The 22,500-nt window shown below is 54.4% G+C and overlaps 2 protein-coding genes across 2 annotated transcripts in view; both read left to right on the top strand.

The window, feature by feature from the left end:
- The window catches only part of GCK (glucokinase (hexokinase 4)), a 34,028-nt gene extending 25,126 nt beyond the window's left edge, over positions 1–8,902 (top strand). The window contains exons 2-10 of the mRNA XM_004676545.1: positions 630–792; positions 1,871–2,025; positions 3,024–3,143; positions 4,219–4,314; positions 4,495–4,594; positions 6,394–6,577; positions 7,564–7,719; positions 8,244–8,477; positions 8,758–8,902. Coding sequence (XP_004676602.1) covers positions 630–792; positions 1,871–2,025; positions 3,024–3,143; positions 4,219–4,314; positions 4,495–4,594; positions 6,394–6,577; positions 7,564–7,719; positions 8,244–8,477; positions 8,758–8,902 — 1,353 coding nt within the window. The remainder of the gene's footprint in view (positions 1–629; positions 793–1,870; positions 2,026–3,023; positions 3,144–4,218; positions 4,315–4,494; positions 4,595–6,393; positions 6,578–7,563; positions 7,720–8,243; positions 8,478–8,757) is intronic.
- A 2,929-nt stretch (positions 8,903–11,831) lies between these two features.
- On the top strand, positions 11,832–13,946 carry MYL7 (myosin, light chain 7, regulatory). Its single transcript, XM_012735205.1, has 6 exons — positions 11,832–11,939; positions 12,059–12,134; positions 12,388–12,492; positions 13,007–13,085; positions 13,268–13,316; positions 13,811–13,946. Exons 1-6 carry the CDS (start codon positions 11,904–11,906, stop codon positions 13,910–13,912), a joined length of 447 nt encoding a protein of 148 aa, XP_012590659.1. The 5' UTR covers positions 11,832–11,903; the 3' UTR covers positions 13,913–13,946.
- The last annotated feature ends 8,554 nt before the right edge of the window (positions 13,947–22,500 follow it).

Genomic DNA, 22,500 nt, shown 5'->3' on the forward strand with positions numbered 1-22,500 from the left:
ACCCTGGCAAGCTGCAGAGCGGCTTAGCCAAGGCTCCAGTTTGGCCTGGTTGTTTGCCATAGTCTTTGTCAGCCCCATTTGTTTGTCATTTCCCTGGTTGAGCTATTAAGTGTGGGGAGCTTTAGTCAACCAGATACCTCCCACCAACCAGCTTCTCCTGATTAATGCTGCCTCAACTGTCCCTGATGCACACCTGTGTCCACTAGCCTGGTATTTCCTTAGCAGAACTTCCTAGAGATACAAGAGCCAGATGTGGGACAGTGATGCCCGCTGCCTATCGCCCTCCAGACTGGCTCTTCCTGTTGCTGTCAGAGCGCCGTCCGCCTCTCCTCGGTAGGTAGATATCTGAGGGACAAAGGGAGGCACCATGTTGCTCCCAACCTTCAACATATCCCACTGCACTTATTTAGGGACTGGTCTTAGAACTCGGCAGTTCTTATTTTTAACTAGTTTATCTGTAGTAGTATGAAGTTTATCTGTAGATCATCCCAGACCCAGGCTCACAGGGCAAAAGTTGACACTCAGCATGTTCGGATTGCAGGCGGAGGGGCCCACACTGAGGACCCTCCCTCCCCTAGTGCTGTGAGGCCCTGTCGGGCCCAGCAGTTCCCATCCCCCTCCCCATGCAGGCAGAGCACATCCTGGCAGAGTTCCAGCTGCAAGAAGAAGACTTGAAAAAGGTGATGAGACGGATGCAGAAGGAAATGGACAGAGGCCTGAGACTGGAGACCCACGAGGAGGCCAGTGTGAAGATGCTGCCCACGTATGTGCGCTCCACCCCGGAAGGCTCAGGTACTGCGGGCCAGAGCAGGGCAGGGGTGGGACCCGCTGGGGAAGCGGCAGCTCTCACCCACAGACTCTGCCTCCAGGCCCCAGCGGTGAGAGGCGTCCCAGCCCCTTCGGAAGACTCAGTCTGTCCCCAGCAGCACTGGGATGGTCTCCCTCTGGCCCAGTCCTGAAATCCCAATGTGCCAGGCACACAGAGAACTGGTGTTCATCCTTAGTTCTGCTGGCCCTTTCCTGGGGTCTGCGGGTTCACCCCAACCTCCGGAAACCTGGATGTTTTATCTTACAATAAGAAACAGGTTCTCGTGGTCATCTGGGGGGCCCCCAGTTTCATTGTGAGTTCAGGCCACTTCACTAGTGTAATCAGTCAGGCAGAACACCCCAGGGTCCTAGCCCTTATGCCAGTGGGAACCCAAAAACTTCAGTTTAAATGGCATGTTGAAGGAGGTTATTGGGTTGTGCAAATGAGGATCGAAATGATCTTTGGGTCTGACACTGACTGCCTGGATTTGCAGTGGTTTTTTAGTTTTATAATAAAAATTTTATAATAAAAGGGGAGTACACACATATTGAATTGCCAGGAAAGTTTAGGTATTTGTAAGGGCCAGCAGGCATAGCAGTCATTCATCATACCTGCTACATGCACCCCATTTTCAGTTGGAGGTTGGAGACCTTCTACATCAAAAGACATGACTCTGTAGCTGGATTAGGGTCTGTGGTGGCTTGTTGTTCATGCTGATCCTGCAGGAATCCCTGGAGACTTAGGCCCCGAAAGCGTGAAGATAGTAAGGGCAATACAATTCCACCTTTCATTAAAGAGGGTGGTATATCACTAAGCCTTTAGCTGGGCTCTGGGCTCGGGGTGACTGCAGTCCAAGATAGGGGAGTCAGCTGACTTCTCTGGTTGATCTTTGACTCCCCCCACAGTTTATTCTGGGGTCCCCCAGATCTGGGTCTGGCAGCCCATTTGTCCAGCTCCGCTGCTACTTTTCCACCTATAACTACCCCTCCTCCTTTCCCGGATCTTGGGGGTTCCTGATGGGCAGTATCCACGAGGCTGATGTGCTTCTTCCTGTGGCTGCAGAAGTCGGGGACTTTCTCTCCCTGGACCTGGGCGGCACCAACTTCAGGGTGATGCTGGTGAAGGTGGGGGAGGGCGAGGCGGGACAGTGGAGTGTGAAAACCAAGCACCAGATGTACTCCATCCCCGAGGACGCCATGACGGGCACAGCCGAGATGGTGAGCAGCTTGGGCTGGGGGCCAGGGGTCTCAGGGGCCAGTGGCCTGCACTCGGGTCACGACCACCCAGGATCTCAGAGTTCAGCTGATCCTGGTAGGAGAACCCACCTGTCCACAAAGGGACTTGGTGGGGGGAGGAAGGGGGAAGGGTAATGGGCAGAAGAAAGTTCAGCCTTAGTGGGTCTAGGAAGACAGCTGAAGGATCTAAGTGGAAGACCCCTCAGACAAGACCCCAGCAGGTCACACCCTCACCCAGTTTCCCAGAGAGAGGAGAAACCTGACAGGGCAGATAAGAGAACACACTAGCCCAGTTGCTCACAGTCCATGCTTGCTACCCAAGGCCCGTGTCACTCCACTGCCCTCTGCCAGCATGGACACTAACCGGGTGGCCTGGCAGCAAGACCACGCTGACTCAGAGAGGGGGACAAGAAGTAAAATGACTCCCAGGGAGAGGCTGGTTGAGCCAAAGCTCGTACCACTGCCAGGCCTGAGGTCAACCTCAAGGCAGGCGGTCTGCAGCAGCCTGTGCTCACGGCACCTCTGCGTGATGTGGGACTGGCATGAACAAAGGCAGCAGGGGTGGTATGGGTCCTTCACTGAGCCCCAGCACCCAAGAGGGAGTGAGTTAGTCAGCAGCGCACTTAGCAGGCCAGTTATTGGACTGTCCATGTGAGCGGGGAGGGGCTGGGCAGGCCAACTATGACACCTGGAGGCAGCAAAGCACCTTCTGGATGAAGGAGACTGAAATGCTGCTACGGCCAGGAACATGTCTCTGTCCAAAGTCTCAGGGGCCAGCCTGAAGCAGGACTTGATTGGGTCCAGCTGGGGAGGCAGGCAGACAGCACAGCTGCACTTGGGGCCTGCCGCACCCTGTGTCATCCTGTCCAGCGGCCAGCAGCAGGGCTCTGGCCTCAGTGTTGATCAGGCAGGACCGGGGCATGACACCGGGGACTGCGGCTCTCCTGCAGTGGGACGGCCACCTCGTGTGTGTCTTCCAGCTCTTCGACTACATCTCCGAGTGCATCTCTGACTTCCTGGACAAGCATCAGTTGAAGCACAAGAAGCTGCCCTTGGGCTTCACCTTCTCCTTTCCTGTGAGACATGAAGACCTTGACAAGGCAGGCCAGGGGGAGGAGCAGGCAGGGAGGCGGTGGGTGGCCAGACACTGAATGTGCTCCCCAGGGAGAGTCTGCCAGGCCTTCGAACCCAGCTTCCTGTTGGCAAGGAGACTTGGAGTCCAATTATGGCTCCATCACATACACTCTGGGAGACTTTGGAAAAACAGTCAGAGTATTAGTTGTTCTTACCATTTGCCTCAGCTTCTCCCACAACCCCAAGGGACACTTTTATCACCCCTGCTATTAGGAAGCTGAGGTTTAGCAACTTGCCCAGGGCAGGAAGTGTCAGGGGTGGGCTCTAGCATGCCCGTGGTCAGCACTTTGCCAACCACTATGGTGCAGACAGAAACATGGGGGGGGGGTCAAAGCTGTAGCATGGGGGGGCCACGTTAGCCTGACGTGTGAGCTGGCCCGTTAGCCTGACAACTACACATAACATAGTTATATGCACACACAAATTACATATGTGTGTATGCACGTGTGTAAGTTACACCCATCTCCACAACTCTATGTGTGTGTGGCAGCTATACACATACACATATGTATGTGCATGCATACATGTCCATTTCGTACATACACTAGTGTGAACTGGATATATACATGTCAGCTGTACACACATACCTGTGTAAGTGTAGAGGTCACACACAGAGACACACGTGCCAGTTCTGCACGTGTTTGTCAGGGAGAAAGTCATCTTGGGGTTCACAGCAGGGGCAGCAGTGAGAACCACCTCACTGGTTTCCCACAGCACCCAGAGGACAGACCACACGCTATGAGCTATTGGGGAGGACCCCAATCTTGTACAAGTCTGCTCCCCTCCTGACCTCATCCTTAATCTGAGATGGCACCTCTGAGGTTCCCTATACAAACATTCTTAACTTGACTGGGGCCCAGCCTTGTAGAAATCTGAGGCATTTGTGGAGAATTTTCTGTACTACTTCTCAAGGTGTGTGGCTCTTTGGGGCCTCTGCTTCCCCACAGGCAATGTGGGATGCAGCTCTGTGGTTCAGGTTAACTCCCTTTCCCTGGCCCCCAGCACTCATCAGCAGCCACTGAGGCCCCTCTCTTCCCACAGGGCATCCTCCTCAACTGGACTAAGGGCTTCAAGGCTTCAGGAGCAGAAGGGAACAACATCGTGGGGCTCCTGCGAGATGCCATCAAACGAAGAGGGGTGAGGTGGCAACCATGCCCACCCTGTGGCTGTCCTGGGCTTCCCTCCCTCGAGGCCAGCATGCACTCTTGGCATCCTCCCAGAGAGAAGTGTTGACCTTGTTGGCCTGGCAGCACCAGCCCAAGGCAAACTGAGCCAGGAGCCCAGTCCCGTCGTCACAGCTTCTGTGCTTCTTGGTAGGACTTTGAGATGGACGTGGTGGCGATGGTGAATGATACCGTGGCCACGATGATCTCCTGCTACTACGAGGACCATCGGTGTGAGGTTGGCATGATTGTGGGTAAGGACACATCCTGTCCTTTCCAGGGGCCTCTGTCACCACAAAACACGGTGCCAAGGCTCCCCTGCCTTGGGTCTGGAGGGATGAGGGCCAAAGTATGTGGCATTCAGTGATGGTTGAGCAGGGCCTGTGTGGCAAGCATTGATCCCAAAGGTGCCAAAGGCCAGGGAGATCTTGAGGGGGTCAGGGGAGTGTTCTGAATGCAGCCGCTATTTACTGATAGAAACATTTTAACACTCAAAAGTCACTGCATTAGATGACACCCCATTTGCACATCCACCTGGATTGAATTAAAACACCTTATCTGGTAAATTGACCAAACTGGGTATATTTATCCAAGTGGAAGATTAGTAAAAGTGGCATCTCCCCCCCAAATGGCCTTCCCAGTGGCTGAGGCAGCTGGCCTGCCCTGCCCAAGCTGAAAGTAGCTCTCTGTTCCCAGTAGGCCTCTTGCACCAGCACTGGGCTGAGCATTTGCTGAGGAGCAATCTCACCAGATATATGTTCCTCTGAGAACACAAGTGTGGGGATATAGCTCTGGGCACTAGTTACCAAAAAGTTGAATGGAAATGGTTTGTTTTGATGTGTCTTTGGGACCAGCCCTGAGGTATTAGATATTCACACCCTTGGGAACTCATCTGTAATCACACACACACACACACACACACACAGAGCTGTCGCCTGACCTTGCTTTGTCTCTCCTTGTTCTTTCTGTCTCAGCCTTTAGATGAAAGTTGTCTTTAAGTTCACCACCCAAACAGAAGCTGCAGGAGCCCTGGCCATGCACCCTGACACTCTACTCCAGAGTTGCCTGGGCCAGCCAGGTGGGGGCGTCGTTGTTCCCCAAGACACGTGCACCTGAGTCCTGCAGAGATGGGAGAGGGTAGCCTGTGGGCTGACACTCTTCAATTACTCTGCTCTGTACTTAAAAACACGTGAATGTGAATTATCAAGATCTGGAAGTTAGGAGAAATCACATCAAAGTCTGGATTTCTGTTATACACACACACACACACACACACACACACACACACACACACACACTATTGGAAAGCCTGGTATTATCAGGCCCTGATTCCAGCAAATCAGCTCCACTGGCTGGCCTTTGAACTTCTGTTCCTGATCTTTTAAGAGCTCTGGCCACTCTTACAGTCAGTCAGATTGATATCCTGCTGTCACAGTTTGAAAGTGTGAAACTCTTAATAATTTCTAAACCAAAAGATCCCTGCTTTCACTTTGCATGTAACCTTGTCAGAGACAGATTCTGCCTGCAGTTGCCTGTGTGATGCCCTCAAGGGCTCACACAGTGCCTTACTCACCTCTGGATGCCCCCCAAATAGGGTCTGGGACAGAGAAGCTCAAACACATGCTTGGAAGGTGCCGAAAAACAAGGGTGGTACATAGAGAATATAAAACCATAATATCCCACACCCGTCTCTAATTGACAAAACACTTTGACACGTTTCCCTCAATCCTTCCAACTATCCAGGTAATGGGAGAAGGTGTTACCAACCCCTTAGGGAAGAGGAACAACCCAGAGAGGTGGGCTCATCTACCTTAGGTTACACGGTAAACCCAGGTCTTTTAACCCCTGGGAGAGCCCCTTTTCCATTGCTCCAGGCAACGCAGGAGACCCAGACAGTGGTGGGTGTGGAGGGCTCTAGGAAGTTGGGAAGACAGGGCCGCAAGGGGCTTCCTGCAGGGCCTGGGGGGATGGCACCCAAGAGAGGTGGGTTCCCAGGAAGGGCATCCCCTGGCCCAAGAGACCCAGATGGGGCCTGATGCTGCCTTCCCCACAGGCACGGGCTGCAATGCCTGCTACATGGAGGAGATGCAGAACGTGGAGCTGGTGGAGGGAGACGAGGGCCGGATGTGCGTCAACACGGAGTGGGGAGCCTTTGGAGACTCAGGCGAGCTGGACGAGTTCCTGCTGGAATATGACCGTGTGGTGGACGAGAACTCCCTGAACCCAGGCCAGCAGCTGTAAGGACTGCCCCTTCTGGCATTGCTTTGCTCATCCAGGCAGATAATGAGCTTGTTTTTAACAGCTCTGGGGGGAAAAGCAAGCTGACAATCCCTTTGTAAAGTGCTGTAACTGCTGTCTCTTCCATCAGCACACACGTATCGTGCCTCTCTGTGACCTGGAACAGTGAGGGATTGAAGGTTTGGTTTTTACGTGGGTAGATAAACTGCACCTCACTACGTTCAGCAGGTGACTGCTGTCTGCACTGAAGGCCCTGAGACACTCCCAGCAGCATTAAGTGGGTTTAACTTAGAACAGTTGCCCAAAGTGTGTGTGTGTGTGTAGAAATACAATATTTCTACACACACACATATATTGGTATTTTGTGAACAGATATTAGTATTTTGTGGACTTCTGCAGGTTTGCATAACAGCTTGTCTGGAATCATGGTTCCTTTACTAAGAAATTACTTCAGGCCAGGCACATGTGAATTCTTGCGTTAGCTCCTTCTCTGGCTCTCATAACCTCTACTAGGGCAGTGGCATTTCATGGACTACAAGGTGAGAACAGCGGTTCTCAGATTTCCAGCACCATGAGTTCTAGAGCTCTGTGGAGACCGGGAAAGAGGGGCCTAGGAGCCTTGGCCTGGTGGCCGAGGCACGCCTCAGGCTAGTCATGAGCCATCCTGAGCCTTAGTTCCCCCAACTGTAACTGAGCAAGGAAAACCACAACCCATCACAGGCGGGAGCACCAAAGTGGATAGGTATCTGCCACGAGCTCAGAGCGGCTGAGCGCCTGCAGCCCAGCGGTCCAGCAGCCGGCCGCGCACTCCTATCTGGTCCCTAAGCCTTCACTGATAAATGAAGAAATGTAGGGGACTCTGGCAAGGCTAGTTACTGCTCCTCACTTGGCTTCCTTGTGACCCCGCTGGGGGCTGGTGGTGCCTGGGAATGGGGACCTGAGGTCCTTCTGCTCTGCTGAGGATAAGCCCAGCACGCCCGTCCAGGTTTGAGAAGCTCATCGGGGGCAAGTACATGGGCGAGCTGGTGCGGCTGGTGCTGCTGAAGCTCGTGGATGAGAACCTGCTTTTCCACGGGGAGGCCTCGGAGCAGCTGCGAACCCGAGGTGCCTTCGAGACCCGCTTTGTATCCCAGGTGGAGAGGTGCGAGGGGGAGAGGGGAACAGAGGTGGAATGGGGGCCAGGGGTGAGGGTACAGGTGACCCCCTGGGGGAAGTGGTGGGGCCGGTCGGTGATACAAGAGACTGAGCTCAGGAGTGGACAGGGCTGGAGGTCCTGTCCTGAGGGGTGCAGTCAGGGGGAGGGGGGGCCCGGGAGGAGGTGAGGTCCTGGGGTGGGGTGTCTGGTAGCCCTCCACCACCTTGGACATAGTGTCTGTCCGCTAACCAGCCCTGAGACATGGCCGTGTAGTCCCACCTTCAAGTAAAGAGGCAGGACTATATAGAAAGGCATGGGCTAGAGGTTACTGCCGGTTTCTATGCAAATGCACCTGCTCTCCCCACTGTCCCCAGCCCCAAGAGCTTTGCCTGGGTGAGGTGGGCAGCGGGAAGCAAAGAGGCAGCCAGGAGGTCAGCTCCAAGAGGCCCTAGGGGGAGGTGGCTGGGGTGCGGGGTGGGGCTGGGAGTGATCCATTAGCCATGCCCTCCGTCCTCCATCCCTGCCCGCAGCGACTCAGGAGACCGGAAGCAGATCTACAACATCCTGAGCACGCTGGGGCTGAGGCCCTCCGCCACTGACTGTGACCTCGTGCGCCGGGCCTGCGAGAGCGTGTCCACTCGCGCAGCACACATGTGCGCCGCCGGCCTGGCCGGGGTCATCAACCGCATGCGCGAGAGTCGCAGCGAGGACGTGATGCGTATCACCGTGGGTGTGGACGGCTCGGTGTACAAGCTGCATCCCAGGTGAGCTCTCTGCGCGCCCCAAGGGCAGAGGACAGGGCAGAGGACAGCCCTCAGCCTCCACCTGGGAAGTGATGGCGGGGGTGGACGTTCACCAAGGCCTTTTGGGCTCACAACTACAGGGATTCTTTTCTCTTTGTCCATCTTGGGGGGGAGTTGAGGGTGGGTGCTTAACCTTAGCGCTGTGTTCCACATGCCTGTAATAGCGCTGAGGTCGGGCAGGGGTGACTTTGTGCCGGAGCGCTGTTAAGAGGAAAATATGCCCTGCTTCCTTCCTGCTTAGCTTCAAGGAGCGGTTCCATGCCAGCGTTCGCAGGCTGACGCCCAGCTGCGAGATCACTTTCATCGAGTCAGAGGAGGGCAGTGGCCGGGGTGCAGCGCTCGTCTCCGCGGTGGCCTGTAAGAAGGCCTGCATGCTGGGGCATTGAGAACAGAGGCCCTGCGGGCAAAGAGGAGACTGCACAGCTACTGGCCCCGGGCTCCAGGGGAGAGAGCTCCCCACAGGTGCTCCCAGCTTGGGCCAGTCAAGAGGCCTCTGATAAGGACCTTAGATACCTCCCCTCACAGAAGATGGGGAAAGCTCTTACCCCTGGGAATGTGGGGCACCCCCGCCGATCTCTTCTTTTATAGACAATTGATGGGATCACCCGAGGGCCCAGGGTTGGTTGGAAGCTGATTTGAGCAGGACTGGAGATGTCCATAGTCCCTGAACTTATGTTGCTGCAGTCAGCTGCCCAGAAGGGAACAGCTCGGGACTGTATTGCATTTCTTCACTCCCTGCCCCATGGGCCTTTCACTCTTGTTCAACCACAACTGTGATGAAGGTGCCCGCTGGACTCTACTGTGGCCTGATTCCCTGGGAACTCAGCCCACATGGGCAGGCAGCCCTGGTGCAGACTTGGACCTGGGCTCCATAGGGGCTATGGGTGGCTGGTCATCGACTCAGGCCTGTTTTTACCTGTGATTCAAGGGCTCCTGGGGGGTAAATGAGAGCAACCAACTCACTATAGAGGCTGTGGGTACCCCAAGGCCCCTCTCACACCACCATTCTGAAGTGGTTTTCGGTTCTGGGAGCACAAGAGATTGAGCCTCAAAGTCCTGTTCCCGTGGGGCCAAGAAGAGGAGGAACTCCACCTTCACCCAGGAGCTCCCACCCCACCAATGCAGGTGTGCAAGCCCCTCAAGAGATGGAGTCCTCACTCCCATGACACTGAACAGAAGCCCAAGCAGCACACCCAAAGCGACCGTCTAGGCCGGCTCTCTCCACACCAGCCTCACGTGCCATCCCACCTGCTCAGTGTCCGATCTGGGACTCTGTGCATTTTTTTAATTAAAAGTTTAGAACATGGCCTTGTCCACCGTTCTTTGGCATCTATGTACAAGGGACAAAATATAGACATGTATAATCTGCAGGCCTAGGAATTTCCTGTCCCCTCCAGTGGGCTTGGCTGGGGAGTGTGAAGAATGACAGGAGAAACAGCAATGGGATGGCAGCGAGGGCTTGGGGCAGCAGAGGTACTGGACTCTCCACAGCTCAGCTGCCCACTCATAACATGTGGTGTGTGAACACATGCTCTTATCGTTCAACAACTTGGATGACCTGCAGAGCCCCAGGAAGGGGTGGGAGGCCGGGCCATGTCTCTGGAAGAGAGACAGGGCTGGTCTCTGGGCCCCTGGTGGTCTCAGCAAGGGGCTCTCAATGTCCACTGGGTTGTTGACAATGACTTGGGCGGGGTGGGGTGGGGGATGGGGGTGAGGTCAGGATATAAGACATCACAATGATTTCTGAGGCCTGGAATTAGAGTCACCGAAGTCAAGGGCCTAATGGCAACTTCCATGTAAACCCAGCTACATATAAACATATGCATGATTTTAACTCACTTTCCAATGAGAAACTGCCCAGCAAATCAGGAATGACTGCTTTATTTCATTCTAAACTTCACCCAAAGTTGTGATTTTGGACTGTTACCCCCTCCCCCTCCCCCCAGACATCTCATTTTCTGGTATTTCTCACGTGGACTTGTCTCTGATCATTTTCATTCTCTTGACTCTCACTTACTCATCGTGAGTGAGCGTCTGATCACTTCATTGTCAGTCCTAAAGTACTCATGTTCTAGCATTTATGCCCCGAATGTCATTGTAATGTAAATTATTTCCTGTTTTTCCTTTGTTACAGTTTTTAGAAATTCTCTATGTAGGTGTATTCTATGAATTTCATTTCAGGAGTGTAAAGGAGCTGTCATTAAATACTTCTTCATTATATAGAAGGGGCTTTGGGTCTGATGGCCGAGAATACCCCCTCTGCCAGCTGCCTCTCCCCAGGGGCACCCAGTCCCTTGGGCAGTGCAGCCTTGCAAAGCCAGGTTCAAGGCCACCACAACCTACTCCTAAGTTCAGGGGCAACCAGTGACACTTCTGCTCTTAATGAGCCAGAGGCTGCATCCCTGGTGCAGTAGAGGAAACCCAGTCCGCTCACTCTGCAGCCGAGCCCCACTGAGGGGCTCAGGGCCCACTGTCAGGGGACCCAAGGTGATGCTTGGGATCCAGGTGGTGCTCTGTGCTCTAAAAGCATCACCCACAGGTTCTACCGGGATCATGGTGTGCTCAGGGCTGTTGTCTGGCCTTAGTCAGATGGGCCGGAGGCCAATGCCAAGCATCTTCAAAACCTCTGGAAATCCTCGGGGATCTCAGGCCAGAGGGGTCTTAAACCAGAGATCATCCTCATTATCACTCGCTGCCCAGCCAAGTCCGCGGCCAGCCCTCCCCCAGCTGTCTTTTTGAACTGGACCGGTTCTGGCTGATCCTGCAGGAGGAACAGTGAGGTGGGTGCCATTAGCAGGTCCTCCTCATTCAGCACCTAGACTGGTGAGAGCCTGAAGCTTTCTCTGCTCTTGGAGACTCACACCAGTCCTGCAGGGACGGTGGACACCCCGATATAACACATACGGGGCTTAAAGGTCACTAAGAATGTGTCTGGAATTTGCCAGGGGCCTGTCCTCCCCCAGCCCAGGCAGGGACTGCCAAGTTTGGGCCTGTCCTCTCCTGCACTCCTTATTTGGTCCTCCAGGTGATAAGGCTGGGACATAAAGGGGGTCTGGAGGTTGTGGGCAACCAGGCTGCCACAGAGGGAGGATGGTGAGTGCCAGGTGGGGACTACAAGGCCAGTGGCCTCCCGGGTGCAGCCCTCTGGGCTCAGAAAGCAGTGCCAGACATTTCTTGCTGGCAGTGGGCCCAGAGGACTGATCTCCAGGAAGAGGACCCAGGCTCTCCTGGGAATGCTGAGGGAGTGTGTATGGAGGGCAGCCTTTGGGGCCCCAGGGAGAGGACCCCTCCCCACCCACAGTGTTGCAGGCCAGCAGAAAGGCGGGGACCCGTGGCAAGGCTGCAGCCACCAAGCAGGCCCAACGAGGCTCTTCCAATGTCTTTTCCATGTTCGAGCAAGCCCAGATCCAGGAGTTCAAGGAAGTGAGTGGCCGACCCAACAGTCTGATCCTTGCTCCCCCTCCACCCTGGGCTCCCCTTCCTCCCACTCCACCTTCCCAGGGGTAGGGGACTGCTCCCACCTAGAGATTCCCACCTCGCAGGCCTTTAGCTGCATCGACCAGAACCGTGATGGCATCATCTGTAAGTCAGATCTGCGGGAGACCTACTCCCAGCTCGGTAAGTGCCCCCACCCCTCACCCTGCCTGCTCAGCTGCTGGGCTGGTGGGGGCCCCTGGGACAGGCCTTCACTTCCCCGCTGCTGCTCACACCTCCTCTCACTGTCTCCTCACACCTCCCTCTCCCTGCTTTACCTCCCCAACTTCCTCTGACTCTCTCTGCCCTGTGTTTGGGAAGGGGGCAGGGTTGTTTGGGCCCTCGCAGGGGGGCCCAGGGTCTCTGTGTCTGTCTGATGTCCCTCCCCACCCCCCAGGGAAGGTGAGCGTTCCGGATGAGGAGCTGGATGCCATGCTGCAGGAGGGGAAGGGCCCCATCAACTTCACTGTCTTCCTCACACTCTTTGGGGAGAAGCTCAATGGTGAGCCTAGGCAGGGCTCCCCTGGAAACCCCTGGTAGGGCAGTGAGTGAGCTCCAATCCCACCTGGACCCCACTGAACTCCACCTAAGCCCCTCCACCCCCGGACCCTGCCTGGATCCCATTTGAACCCCTCCTAGACCACATCTGGGCTCCACCTGAATCCTACCCACACTTTTGCCCTCCCAGAGGCTGTGGGTCGATGCCCCCCACCTCTGGTCCCCTCCACACATCCTTTGCCTGTGTCTCAAGGGTTTTGGTCACCCTAGGTCCTGCTTGTGGGCTGGGAAGTGGGCCTGCTGCCTCCCTCCCAAGTCACAAAGCCTAGTTTCCTGACCAGACCTGCACTTCGGGGGGATTGCTAGTCCTTGCTTCTTTGAACTCTGAGGGATGCTTTGTATTGGGGGGCCCCTCCCTACCTTTCCTGGGTTGAAGACACTGCACCCTGGGTCCTTTCTGGATTGGGCTGGGCAGAAATGGTGGTGTGAGTTCTTTCCTGGTTCTCTCGGCCTCCCAGGGACAGACCCCGAGGAAGCCATCCTGAGTGCGTTCCGTATGTTCGACCCCAGTGGCCAGGGGGTGGTGAACAAGGATGAGTAAGTAAGACTGGCTGGGATGACATGTGGGCACCACGCAGGAGGTAGGGGCATGCGGTTCCTTATGGGAATGACTGCCTATATTTGGGGGCCCTTGCTATTCACCTGGACCAAGGGTGCTTTACCCCCAGCTCCCTGCTCCCCCTGTGGCTGCCCACTGAGGCTCCTCCTACTTCACGCAGGTTCAAGCAGCTGCTCCTGACCCAGGCAGACAAGTTCTCTCTGGCCGAGGTGAGGATTCCCAGTCCCTTCCCAGGGCCTCACCTTGCGCTGGGGAGGCCTTGGTAAACCACTGCCCTGTGCACTTAGAGCCTCCTGGGGGAAGGTCCATCTCTGTTGAGAGGTAGAGGGGGAAGGACAAGGATGTGCAGTCAAAAACTGTCAAAGAGTCACACTGATAGAGCTGTGTGCACACAGTCCCAGGGGTGAGACGCAGGGGCATATTTGGTATTTGGAAGAGGTTTCATACATGAGGGGAGTGGGGTCAGGGTTACCCCTTTGTCCTCTGGCCCCCTTCATGGCCCACCCCTCTCCCCAGTCTGCCCAAAGTCAGACAACTGAAAAGCATTAACTCTGAGTTTTGGGTTTGAGGTTAAATTTGCTAGGGCCATACAACCCAGAGCCCAGGGTGGTGGGTCTTCCTCAGGTCACACAGCCACCCCCCTCGCCGAGTCCTCCCTGGCTGTGCTGGCTCGGGAAGCTGCCTCTCACCACTGCCTCCCCAGGTGGAACAAATGTTTGCCCTGACGCCCATGGACCTGGCGGGGAACATTGACTACAAGTCCCTGTGCTACATTATCACCCATGGGGACGAGAAAGAGGAGTAAGCAGGAGGCGGGGCCCTGGGGGCACCTCAATAAATGCCTGACTAAACCCACAGTGTCCGCTTGTATGTGACAGATGGGGTAGGGGCCAGCCAAGGCCATCCAAGGCACCAACACAGGGTGCAGTGAGAATGCTCACACCCCAATGCACCCCACCCTGCTGGGGGTGTGTAAGCTGCGATATGCTCAGTTTACAAAGAGGGTACTGAGGCCTGAGCGCATGGGCAGCTCTCCTGTGGCCACACCTCCAGGAGCGGGAATTGTGGGAGTGGGGAGAGGAGTGGGCGTGTCCCTTCTGGCACCTCATTGGTGGAAACCAGGGGCTGGAGGAGGGACATGGGGCATTGTGCCCAGCAAAGGCACTGGAGGGGCATCAGTGGGCCCTCCAGAGGCTCACAGTAGGAGAGATGGGGGAGGAGGGGAAAAAGCACACAAAGGCCTTCTGTGGTCAGAGTCAGAGGTCTCTATGGCTGTCCCCTCCCTTCAAGTTTTGCTACGATCAGATAATCCCTCAGACCACCTTTAAAATTTTGCGCAGCCTTTCTATTTTCCATAGTGTCTATTCTCCAGGGAGGGCCCATTGCTCCCCCCTTTTTTTTTAATTTTATAAGTTTATTTTTACATCATTTTGTACACTTTTTTTTCCATCTCAATTGTAATCCCCACGGGTCTCCCATCATCAAGTCACCTGTGTGCCATCACCATAATCCCGTGCACTTCCCCCCACCCCCCGTTTTTGATCCCATTCCCCACTCCACCCCCACAAAATGTCTCTGGTATATGGCTGTTCATTATTCTTGTTATTTTCTCGCCTGGTCCATTATACTCCTGCTATGAGTGAAACCATCTGGTATTTTTCTTTCTCCTTCTGGCTTATCTCACTAAGCATGATCTTTTCCAGCTCCATCCAAGTTGCTGCAGAAGACATGTGTTTCTCTTTTTTGGTTGCTGAGTAATATTCCATTGTATATATGTACCACATCTTTCTAATCCAACCATCTACTTTTGGGCATTTGGGCTGCTTCCATGTTTTTCCAATTGTAAATAAAGCAGCAATAAACATGGGGGTACAAGTATCTTTTTCAATCAGTGTTTTTGTGTCTTTTGGGTAGATACCTATGAGTGGGATTGCTGGGTCGTAGGGAGGCTCCATGTTTAGCAGTTTGAGGGATCTCCAAACAGTTTTCCATAGTGGTTGTACTAATTTGCATTCCCACCAGCAATGCAGGAGAGTTCCTTTTTCTCCACATCCTCGCCAACATTTGTTGTTGCTAGTTGTTTGAAGATGTGCCATTCTCACTGGGGTGAGGTGGTATCTCATTGTGGTTTTAATTTGCATCTCCCTTATAACGAGTGATGTTGAACATTTTTTCATATGCTTGTTGGCCATCTGCATTTCTTCTTTGGAGAAGTGTCTTTTTAGCTCTTCTGCCCATTTTTTTGATGGGGTTGTTTATTTTTGTTGAGTTTCATCAGTTCTTTGTATATTTTTGTGATCAGTAGTCTCACTACTTTTGTGTGAGAAAATGTTTTCCCAATTAGTGGGCTGTCTGTTTGTTTTTTGTAATGTCTCTTTTGCTGTACACCATTGCTCCCATTTTTAAAGTGTTCCAGGTCCCACTGTTCCACTCCCAACAGCCCCCACTCAGGAAGAGGTTTCCACCTGCCAGTGCCAGACAGCACGCTTGGGGCCCGGGTTCAGATCCTGCAGCAGCAATGCTTCTGTGGATGAGCCGAGCTCCAGCCAGCCCGAGGGCTCCTGCCCCAAGTCAGCGGGCGGCAGTCAGACCCAAGGCAGACTGATGCTCAGAGTCTGTCAGGCATAGCTGAAGCAGGGGCCTGTGCCACCCAGTTTGGTTAGACACTGGGCAGGGGCACGGGGGAGTGGGCACAGGCGCTAAGGGGGGGTGTAGTGGAGCCAGGCGGTTGGGCAGCATCAAGCAAGGGTGCAGGGCTCTGCCGAGGCCAATGCCAGTATCAGACAGCGCACCTGCCCCAGGTCCTGGTCACACCAGCAACGAACTGGGCCTGGTCTGGACCTCGGGGGCTCAGGGACAGGCCACCTGATGTGGCTGCTCCTAAGCAGTGAGGACATAAGGCCAGAGGGGTGTCCAGCTGGGGTCCTCCCGGTGCTCCTCCTCCTCTCTCTGCTTCTGAGCAGCGCAGCGTCTGACCTCCACCAGCTGTGGCCTCAGGTACAGTCCCAGCTCTCCTACAACCACTCCCCTGCACTCCCCACATCCCCGCCTCTGGCTCTCAGCAGTAGGCTGGCCACCCTCTTCCACATGCTTTCAGCACGGACACTGCAACACAGACACTACCTAAGAGCAGACTGACTGCATTGGCCCCTACCAGTCTGAAATTTTCTTTTTTAAAGACTCACTTATTTGGCCCTCCCTGGTGGCGCAGCGGGTTAAAGCACAGCACTAAGAAGCTTAAGCCGCTTCCGCATGAGTTCAATCCCCGCCTGCCCCGGAGGTGAACACATGGCGTGGCAGACCTCTCCTGACCCGCCCGCTGCTCCCCTCAGCAGTGTACTTCGTCGATCTGCCTGCTCTGCTCCCCACTCTGTCTCTGGTGAATCCTCTCACCCTCCGCATCTCTGGCCTGTATCCCAGTTCTGTATGAATAAATAAATAAATCTTTTTTTAAAAAAGTCTTATTTATACATATAGAACTGGGGTACAGGCCAGAGGTGAGGGGGGGTGAGAGAATTCACCAGCACCAGAGACAGAATGGAGAGCAGAACAGGCAGACTGACTGAAATACACTGCTGAGGGGAGCAGTGGGCGGGTCAGGAGAGGTCTGCTGGGCCATGTGGGTCATGGCAGGGTATTGAAATCATGCTGCCGTGGCTGCAGATAGCTTCATAGTGCTGTGCTTTAACCCATTGTGCCACCAGAGAGGGCCCTGGAAATTTTATTTATTTACGTTTAAAGATTTATTTATTTATGCATACAGAACTGGGATACAGGCCAAAGGTGCAGGGGTGGTGAGAGGATTCACCAGAGACTGTGGGTGCACTGACGTGGGTACACACTGGTGTGGGTGTAGTATAGTGTCAAGCCTGAGCCTGAAGCCTCTAAACACAACAACTTTGTGAATTAACATTACCTCAATGAAAAATAAAATTTCTGGCCCTCCCTGGTGGTGCAACAGGTTAGGACACAGTACTGTAAGCTACCCACGTCCACTTCAGTGCAAGTTTGATCCCCATCCCAGGGGTGACCCACATAGTGCAGCAGACCTCTCCTGTCTCATCCCCTGCACCCCTCAGCCATAAACTTCGTCCATCTGCCTGTTCTGCTCCCCACTCTGTCTCTTATAGCCTTGTGTCCACTTCTACTCTAGCTGCTTTAAATGCTAGATGCAGCACTGAGAACAGATGGTAGTTGGTATAGTTCACAGATACGGAGTTCTCTTCTTTTAGAACTTTATGCAGGGTGTTTTTGCCTGTTGCTGAGAGGTACTTGAGCTTTAGTTTGTCTAAGTATTTATTTTGGTTTCAGCCTGGGTTGAGGAGTGGCAGGTGCTTGGGCTCTCCCAGCCCTGGCTTCTAGTAGTGCTCTGACCTGTTTCTCCCTGACTTGGCTCCAGCAGTTCTATATTGAGAGCCTCTGGCTCAAAAGTGTAATCCTCGGGCTCTCTCTCCCTGCCGGCTCTCCTGCAGCTCTCCAACAGCGCACCCTCCCTCTGGAAACTCAACACATCCCCTTTTCCAATGCAGTACAGGGTTGGGGGGGGCGGGCGGGGGCGCCCTTTCCCTGTCCTGCCCCTGCCCATGGGCTTTTCCCAGCAGCTGCCCCTTCCTCTTGTGAGTGGCACTGGCCCAGTCTCACTACAAAGCTCACTGAAAGCTTTCCCACCCCTTTCTGCTGGCCCACACCAGACACTGCTCTGTGTGCTGTGGTCCTGTTTTCCTCTCACCATTTGTTTTTGGCTTTGTTTACTGCAGTTTACTTGTGAGCATTGAGTAGAGGCATCTTCACCCTGCCACCAGCTTCCAGACTTCCCCACAGTCCTCCTATTTGTGTTTCACATGAAACAAAATCAGTTCCTATCTTATCAAAGCCTGTTATTTGAAGCTTTTTACTACAGTGGGTCCTTGGATGACATCATTTTATTCAGTGTCATTTCTTTATCATGTTGATGAGATGAAAGGAATCCCAGCCAGTCAGAAAAACAAGATCAAGTGATTCTAGGACCTATTTATTTCATTTTTTAAAAAAGATTTATTTATTTATGCATGACAGAATGGGGGTAGAGGCCAGAGATGCGGGGGCGGTGAGAAGATTCACCAGAGACAGTGGAGAGCAGAACAGGGTAAGCACACTGCTGAGGGGAGCAGCGGGCGGGTCAGGAGAGGTCTGCCGCGCCATGTGGTCACCTCCTGGGCGGGCAGGGATCAGACTCATGTGGAAGTAGCTATAGCTTCTTAGTGCTGTGCTTTAACCCTTTGCGCCATCAGGGAGGGCCTGTTTATTTCATTTTAAGTCACTTGTAAGAGATGATGGCCAATGCTAAGTGAGAACTCACTATATTCACATTAGAATCCAGACCTAGCAAAGTAGCATTATCCCCGCCTCACAGATAGGAAAACTGAGGCACCAAGTGGTTGAGTCACCTGTGGGAGTTTCCACCACAGGTGGCAGAGCCAAGTATGACCCGCTGTGGGCCTCTGTAGACCAACCCAGAGCAGAGCCCCAGGCGCCGAGGCCACTGGTCTGGGGTTCCTCTCCCTGTGGCCCTGAGGCCCACAGCACGCTGAGTCCTTGCCCACGAAGGTCTCCAAGCCCTAGACACCTCCCAGGGCTAAAAATGCAAAGGTTTGAATTACACACCCCCTGAGTGCACACACCCACCCCTCCCAGCCACCTCTTCTGAGGTCAGCCCAAAGCCAGCCCCATGCAATGCTGCTTTTAGTTAAGCACCACAGGGCGCACACATGTTACACAGCTGTAACTGACCTTGTTTTTCTGATTCAACATGCAGATGGAAGCATGTGCAGATGGATTGGGGTGGCTACTACCCCACTCTCTGGGTGCTTTCAATGCAGGTGCCATGACAATTTACCAGCTGAAAAGAGAAGTGAGAGCCCTGGAAATGTGGCCATGAAACTGGAGGACCCCCCCCCCGCCGGGGCTCCGGTGCTTGTCCCCAGAGCACTGCTTGCAGGCAGGACAAGAGGCAGCAGGTGGCAGGCTTCTGACGGGTTACCACCAGTGGCCCCTTGGGGCTCAGGCTGCTGGCGGAGGCCGGCAGGGATGGCGCATGGCAGTGGTTCCTCTAGCATGTCACCCCTTGGCGTGCAGCTCCGCGGTGGCTTCCCCAGCTGCAGGCCGTAGAGAGCCCTGTGGAGTTGGTGCCTGGATCGCAGACTAGGTGGGTCAGGCTCTGAGCTGAGCGGTGCTATGTCCAATCAGCCATAGGACTGAGACCAGTCCAATCAGACTTGTTTGTGGGGAACTCTGGAAAGAGTTTATAAGGTGGGAGGGACACCAGGTCTGAGCTCTCCAAGGGCTACTGGCCTGCCACACTCTCGGGCTTGTTCACACTCTCTCACTCCTGCACTCTCCAGGCCTTGCTCAGATTCGCTGGACTGCCCTGACCTGCTCGCTGGACTGGGTGCTCTCAGATGCATCCAGCAGCCAATCTCCAAAGGAAGCAGAGAAGCTGGGAAGCTTTGCAGAGGAGCCTCAGAGAGCGGGAACGCTAGTGACTGGGTGACCGGTCAGCATTCTGTGTCTGGGTCACCTGGGAGAGCTGTGGATCGTCCTGCAGCACTTCTCGGTGCTGCTGCCTCTGCTGTTGTCTGGTCCAGCGTCCTGGGCCATCCGTCCCAACTCTTAGCCTGTTGCTGTGGGCTGCTGCGTCACATCAGGGGCCCTGCCTGTGAGCACCTCCAACTGCAGTGAGCTGGATCCTGGCCCGCGGCTCACCAGAGGGCCACGAGCTCCCCACCCTCACTGACAACACCATCTTGGATGAGTGGTTTCTGTTTAGGATTTTTGATGCTGTGGACACTATCTGGGGTGAGACAGCTGGCCACATGTGGCCTTGAGTACTGTTTCCTCTGTTTGTTAAATAAACTCCACTGTTGTTCCCTGAGCATGAGTGGCCTTGCAGTTGTGTGGGTGGGTGAGGACCCTACAGTGACCTCCACCTGGCCACTGTCCTTTTGACCAGCTGTTGCCCTGATCTGTCTCAGGGATACCAGAGGAGCTGCCACCGTCTCGAGATGGCAAAGCCCCTGTACGCTCTGCACACCTCTGCAGGGGAACCCCGTGGGAGCTAAGGGGCTCAGTGTGTCTAGTATGTGGAGCTGTTGCTATCAGGAAGCTGAGCTTGTTTCTCCAGCTGGTGGCTTCTTAGCCTCCAGCAGCGTTTCAGGCCCTCCCCTCACATTCTTGGAACCCAGAGGTCACCAGGCAGAGAGAAGCCAGGATAAAAGATCACATGGAGAGAGAGAGAGAGAGACAGAGAGAGAGACAGAGAGAGAGAGAGAGGTGTGAGGTGTGGGCCTGGTCATCTCACTTGTATCCACCACTCACTGGAGAAGAGACTGAGGGCCCCTAGCCCCAGTCAAGTGGCCACATCCAAGCTCAGACAGGGAGATGCCTGGCATCCACAGTGCCAGGAGAAATAAACACTGTCGCTTTAAGCTCATAAAGCTGGATGGTTTGTTTGGCAGCAGTAGCTAAATGGAACATCACCTTCTTCTGTATGTGACTACAGGCAGTCGCCTTGGCACTGCAACTGTCTGTGGGCACCACGATGCCAGAGAATGCTCACCCCGTCCCTAGCACTGAGCCTGGTGTGCAGTGTGTGCGCAGGGAGAGCCTGGCGAATGATGAGACTCTCCAGACTGAGACCAGGACACTTTGCGACGCTGTGAGTTCTTGGAGCCTGTTGCCTGGAGCACTTTGTGCCTTTTGGTTCCTCCTTGGGTAGTGAAGGCCTTCAGCCGGTTTCTGCCCTCTGGAGTAAAGGGTTAGATGGGCAGCTGTGGCTGCAGGGCAGGAGAGCTCCTTGCTATCCAGACACCCAGTGGTCTCTGCAATACTGTGTCCTGGTCTCCACCACCTCAGGAATCTGCAACTTATCTCAGCCCATCTGCCAACTTATCACACGCTGCCCTTCCCAAAGACCTGAGTGCTGTCTGTGGAAGATCTCCACGAGGACGTGTTGCTGACACACAGAGATACTCAGCTCCAAAATAGGACCTTATCACTCCTGCCTGGACTGCTCTGCCGTCAGCAACACCTCCACCGTCCTCCTCAACTCTCTGCTTCCTCCTTCTCCCTTCTTACCACTCCCCTCCCCGCTGCCCCAGGGCCTGCAGAGGTACAGGGATTAGCCCCTTCACAGCTCCCCCTTGGGGAGACAGGTCTGAGCCACCACATCCCTGCAGGGAGCTTCCCATGGGTGGAGGACTGGATCAAGGTGTGGTGAGCCACACAATGGAATAGTATTCAGTCATAGGGAGAGATGAAATGTTCCCAACCACTGCAGTGACAGCCTTGGGAAGTGGGGTTCCCTACCTTGGGCCATAGATGGCAAGGCTCCCAGAGGAACAGAATTGGGGCAGCAGGTATGATGAAGAGAGAGAGGTAAGGGAGTGGAGGGGAGAAAATGTACAGAGGCCAAGCAACGGTCAGGAGAGGGACAGCCCTTCCTGCTCGTTGTCCCACAGGGCTTGTATCATAATGAACTCTTTTTAGTTGCTTTCTGTGACATGTGATCAAGACCCAGGTCTCAACCGCAGGCCTGGTTGTGGACTGCTCCGTGACTTCAGCCTGCCGTGTGCTGTCTGGGGTCTGGCCCTCCAAGCTGGCCATACCTTGCCCTCATCCGTGCCAGCTCCATGGGGCCTTCCACAGCAGATTCCATTTGCTGGCCGGGCCTGACTCTGGGGACCCTCTCCGTGGATGCCCACACTGTTTCCATTGGACATGAAAGTGCCTCACAGCAAATGGACTATTAATCCAGCGCCAGTACTGTTCCCACAGCTCTGATTGCCATGGGGATCACTGCATGTGGATTCAGCAGGGGAAGCTTCCAGTTACCAACCCAGAGAGGCCGAGGAGCTTGGACCTCACCACACAGCAAGCAGGAGGCGCTCAAGCAAGGCAGCGGGGACACCTCTCCCAGGCTCCCTTTCAAGAGTTGGTAATCTACGGGCAGAGAGAACTCAGGACTGTCAATCCCAGGGCTGGTATTGGATCAGAGACTTCCAGGTCGGACAGATAGCTATGCTCCCGGGTTTCTTGCCCCCCTGTAGTTTCTCTCTGCTCCCAAACCTGGTCTTCCAATCTCCCACAATTCTGTGTGTCCCTGAAATCCAACTAGTCAACTCATGTAACTCATCATAACTGATTTAGCTGCCTTTCACCCACCACTGAATGACAGCCCCACTTCAGGACCCGGGTGTCATTTTCTTACAAGGCAACCAATTCACGTTGGGTTACCTGACTGTGGGCCCTTATCCGTGTGCTTAAAGGGACCTAGAGGATTCAACTGCAGGTCCAATCAGACTTGTTTGTGGGGAACTCTGGAAAGAGTTTATAAGGTGGGAGGGACACCAGGTCTGA

Source organism: Condylura cristata, unplaced genomic scaffold, assembly GCF_000260355.1.
Source record: "Condylura cristata isolate star-nosed mole 26May11 unplaced genomic scaffold, ConCri1.0 scaffold00004, whole genome shotgun sequence".
In the NCBI taxonomy this organism is placed as follows: Eukaryota; Metazoa; Chordata; class Mammalia; order Eulipotyphla; family Talpidae; genus Condylura; species Condylura cristata.